The following is a 3,970-nucleotide window of genomic DNA, read 5'->3' as shown; positions in this document are numbered from 1 at the left end:
TTCCATGATCCATGCCACAAGTATCAATTATTGGAACCATCCAATTCCAATCACCTAATCAAATTGTTTAATTTTAATCTTAATCTTAAGATGATTTAACTGAACCAACCAAATGTCAATACAAAAAGGGCGCTCTTAGTCCAACAATAAAGTACGAATATTACGATCTAATAGTTAAACAGTTGAAATAGTCTCTCGACATCGTCGGCTAAAAATTACGTAGTTTTCGCTTCCCGACCTCACAGGTACCTCGTGTACTAATTACGCCCTCCCATACGGTTTATACAAAGAATGAGTAAGGGACTGTTTGGCTGTCCCGTCAGATTTTTTTCTGCTATAAGTATCACTCTGTCGTTACGTGTCAGTTATCACACTCCCACTGTTATCTGTTTAAAATCCCAAGATCTCTTCCCGATCCATTCGGCATAAAAACAGGTTTGCTGCAAAGTTCTGAAATTATTGATTGGTAGTTCTTTCATTTCTTCATCTGTTGAATGTAAGTTTTGTTCTTAGAAGAAAGGTTGGGAATCTGTTTCTGATTTTTGTTCTTTCTTCCCCGGCGATTGATCGTAATCAGAAATTGTAATTGTTGTGCAGATGGGTTTCGCGAGGAAAGAGTACGAGTTTTTGAAGGAGCTGGGTTTGGGTCCTCACAATCCTGGCTCTTACGTTAACGGGAAGTGGAAAGGGAGCGGTCAAGTGGTATCCTCTGTCAATCCAGCGAACAATCAGGTTCGATTTCTTCATTCTTAAACCCAAGTCTAATTTCAGTTCGTAACTTATGAGAGTGTTCCGGATTGATTAATATACATTTTCTTATGGGAAAGGTCTTTAATGGGTAGTTTGTATAAGTGTTCGATCGCATCTGATCGAGCCGAGATGAGACGATCAAATGGAGCAAAATCACATTTTATTTTTATTAAAATCTCAACGGCTAAACTCAAACGGTAGTTGCTGTCAGATATACGATCCCTGTTCCTTAATTCCAATATATTCAAAGTCACAATAGCTCTAGGGGGCAATTGTTGGCTACTAAAGCTCGAATATCACATACTCCTCTCGATCAAGAAAACTAGGCCTGACCACTTCCGACAAGTTCTTGTAATCTGAAGATGTCTTTCCTATTTCTTCTGGCTTCTGAATACTTCTGTTCGCCAAGTGTTGGTTCCAATACTTGGGTTCCCCAAGTGTTGGATCAGTGATCTTGTTCAGGGGGTTGAGAAAGTAGAATACCATTTGTACTGTGCCCTTGAGAGTGTTATAATCCTATATCAATCATACGGGGGCTGATCCCACATCAGATACGAAAGGGATTTGGTGTGGATTAATATGGTCTTGGGTTCCCTCACCTTATGAACCGGTTTATGGGGTTGAGTTCTCCCAAGGTTCGTGCTATCAGAGGATCCGATCCTCGGTCCCAACCCTTGCATGGAAGGGGATACCTAGGGCCCGTTTGATAACGTTCCTTCCGTTTCTATTTCAAGAAACGGCAGAAACATAAATTTCCGTTTCTAGAAACGGAATTGAAGGTGTTTGATAAGTCATGTTTTTAGAAGTCGATAATAACCAGTGAAAAAATGGCTACAAGTCGTTTCTAGAAACGGCGAAACAAGTTCAACTTGTTTCGCCTGGGTCGTTTCTTGAACCATAAATAAGTAGAAATTTCTATTTCTATTTCTGAAAATAAGTGAAACGAAACAGTTTTATCAAACGCTTTTTACTCTGTTTCTGCTGTTTCTGGAAACAGAAACGACAGAAACGCGTTTCTTGAAACGTTATCAAACGGGCCCCTAGTGTCAGAGTGAAGCCCCTAGGAAAGGGCTATCTGCAAACCTTGGAGTAGAGTGGAGCCCCTTAGAAAGGGATACCTAATCCGGAGTGAGCCGCCATGGACATTAGTTCGGAAGCATTGCGGTTGTTATGGTCCTATATCAATCATATGGGGGCTGATTGCACATCGGTTACGAAAGGGATTTGGTGTAGGTTGATATGATCTAGGGTTCCCTCACCTTATAAGCCGGTCTATGGTGGTTTTTCCCAAGGTTCGTATCAGAGAGCTACCGGTCAGTAAATCGTGGTATACTGGTATAAGCATTTTACTTTTCCTATTGGAGATGGCACTGTTATACGTATAGTACCTTGGATAATAGGCTCCATGTTAGTTTGACGGCACCAGATAAACAATTGTCATACTAAATTCAGCACCAGAACCTTCCCCCCCCACCCCACACCCCACACCCCACACCCCACACTCCACACTCTTATATTTCATACTCTGAAGGTCTTGGATATGAGATCTCTGTTTAAATTTTATCCAAAAGGTCCTGATTTATTATTTTACCTGAATGATGTGCTTGTGGAAAGCATAGTTACCAGAAAAGGAGAAGAAGAGAGGAAAATGATACAAGAAACAAAATCAGAGCCATCCCCTAAATCAGATGTCTAAACTTTGTTGAAGAATTAAGAGGGAACCCTCTCCCCAAGCAATTCACAAATGTACCAAAATGGATTTCCTATTAACTATATTTGATGGGGTACTTGGGTACCTGATCAAATTGCTAGAGGTGTAGTCATCTTTCTCCCCCCCCCCCCCCTTTGGGTAGAATAATTGATAAAGTGATGCATATTTTTTTTTCTTTGGGGGGTGGGAGGGTGGGTGGGACGGGGGTGGAAAAAGCATATAGAAATACCTTAGAAGATATCTTTTGCAGATTACATTTAATTCTTTTGTTTTAATGCTTCGGAAACCTAAAATTGATGATATTCTGTATTCTCTCTAGGACAGTATCTTTTTCATTTGGTGCAAGGATAATATTTCAAACCTCCTTATGTTTTTGACATACTTACATTTTCAAATTGCCCAAGATTGTTTGGATCATTGTCATGATTTGTCCCTTTTTGAACTTTTTTTTTTTTTGGGGGGGGGGGTGGTGGGTAAATGCTTATCCTTGCTGAGATTTTCTGTGTTTCCTCCCCTTTCAACATTGCTCTTCTAGAGATTGGTAAGTTTGGTTGGAAAATTTACATTGCTACCAAACTTTTTCTCAATTATTAGTCTCCTTATGCATTGCAGTCTTTGCGTATTCTAATTTAGTCGTTAGTCTTTCAATGTATGTTTACTGAGTAGAAAAAAAATGATACTAATCTCCAGTTCTTTTTTGCTTCAGAGCATTGCTGAAGTAGTGGAAGCATCCATTCAAGATTATGATGGGGGTCTGCAAGCTTGTAGTGAAGCAGCAAAGATTTGGATGCAAGTGAGTCAATAATTTTCTTTATGCATGCTTGATCTACTCTTTAAAGTCATATTTGACGCAAAATTCCTTGAGAGTTGACCTTTATATGATTTGTTTGGTACTAATTCAATGGCTATGCTTCTGTGAATTAATTTTTTTATGGCATTCTGTTCACTCCTCACAGGTTCCTGCACCAAAAAGAGGTGATATTGTTAGACAGATAGGTGAAGCATTAAGAACGAGGTTGCAACATCTTGGTAGGCTTGTATCACTCGAGATGGGAAAGATACTTCCTGAAGGAATTGGGGAGGTTCAGGTAAACTAAATGTCAATAAGCTCTGGAATTTATTTCTTTGCCATTATCTTTAGGTACTGATGTTATAGCCAACCCGTACCTTAATCCAGTCCAGAGGAAATGGATGAACAATTGCTACATAACTTATTCATATGTCCCTATAGGGGAAGATTAAATTTCCATTAAATTCGTCAAAGAAGCTGTACATATGCGTACAGTTTCTGATCAGAAAAAAACCAACGAACTCTGTTAATGTGCAGCAATTACATCTTCCTGCACAGTGAAGCAAAAAATGTAATCCCGGACTGTTGCATGGGAAATTCTTTTCAAAGGCCTGCAATGGTTTGCCTCTGAATTGGATAGATTGTTGCCCATGATTACATCAAACTGAACACTGATCTTCCAAACTTTAAGAAGTTATTTCTTTTTTTTTTTTTTTTTT

The 3,970-nt window shown here is 39.2% G+C and overlaps 1 protein-coding gene across 3 annotated transcripts; it reads left to right on the top strand.

The window, feature by feature from the left end:
- The first annotated feature begins 289 nt into the window (after positions 1-289).
- LOC122068366 (aldehyde dehydrogenase family 7 member B4-like) lies at positions 290-3,575 on the top strand. 3 transcript variants are annotated; one of them, XM_042632215.1, is made up of 4 exons: positions 290-435; positions 598-732; positions 3,168-3,254; positions 3,418-3,574. In XM_042632215.1, exons 2-4 carry the CDS (start codon positions 598-600, stop codon positions 3,556-3,558), a joined length of 363 nt encoding a protein of 120 aa, XP_042488149.1. In that variant the 5' UTR covers positions 290-435; the 3' UTR covers positions 3,559-3,574. The 3 variants fall into 3 exon arrangements, with proteins under 3 accessions (XP_042488149.1, XP_042488147.1, XP_042488148.1); XM_042632213.1 differs by having other exon boundaries at positions 343-496; XM_042632214.1 differs by having other exon boundaries at positions 363-520; positions 3,418-3,575.
- The last annotated feature ends 395 nt before the right edge of the window (positions 3,576-3,970 follow it).

Source organism: Macadamia integrifolia, unplaced genomic scaffold (genome assembly GCF_013358625.1).
Source record: "Macadamia integrifolia cultivar HAES 741 unplaced genomic scaffold, SCU_Mint_v3 scaffold3745, whole genome shotgun sequence".
Lineage (NCBI taxonomy): Eukaryota > Viridiplantae > Streptophyta > Magnoliopsida > Proteales > Proteaceae > Macadamia > Macadamia integrifolia.
This window is presented reverse-complemented; position numbering and strand designations above follow the sequence as displayed.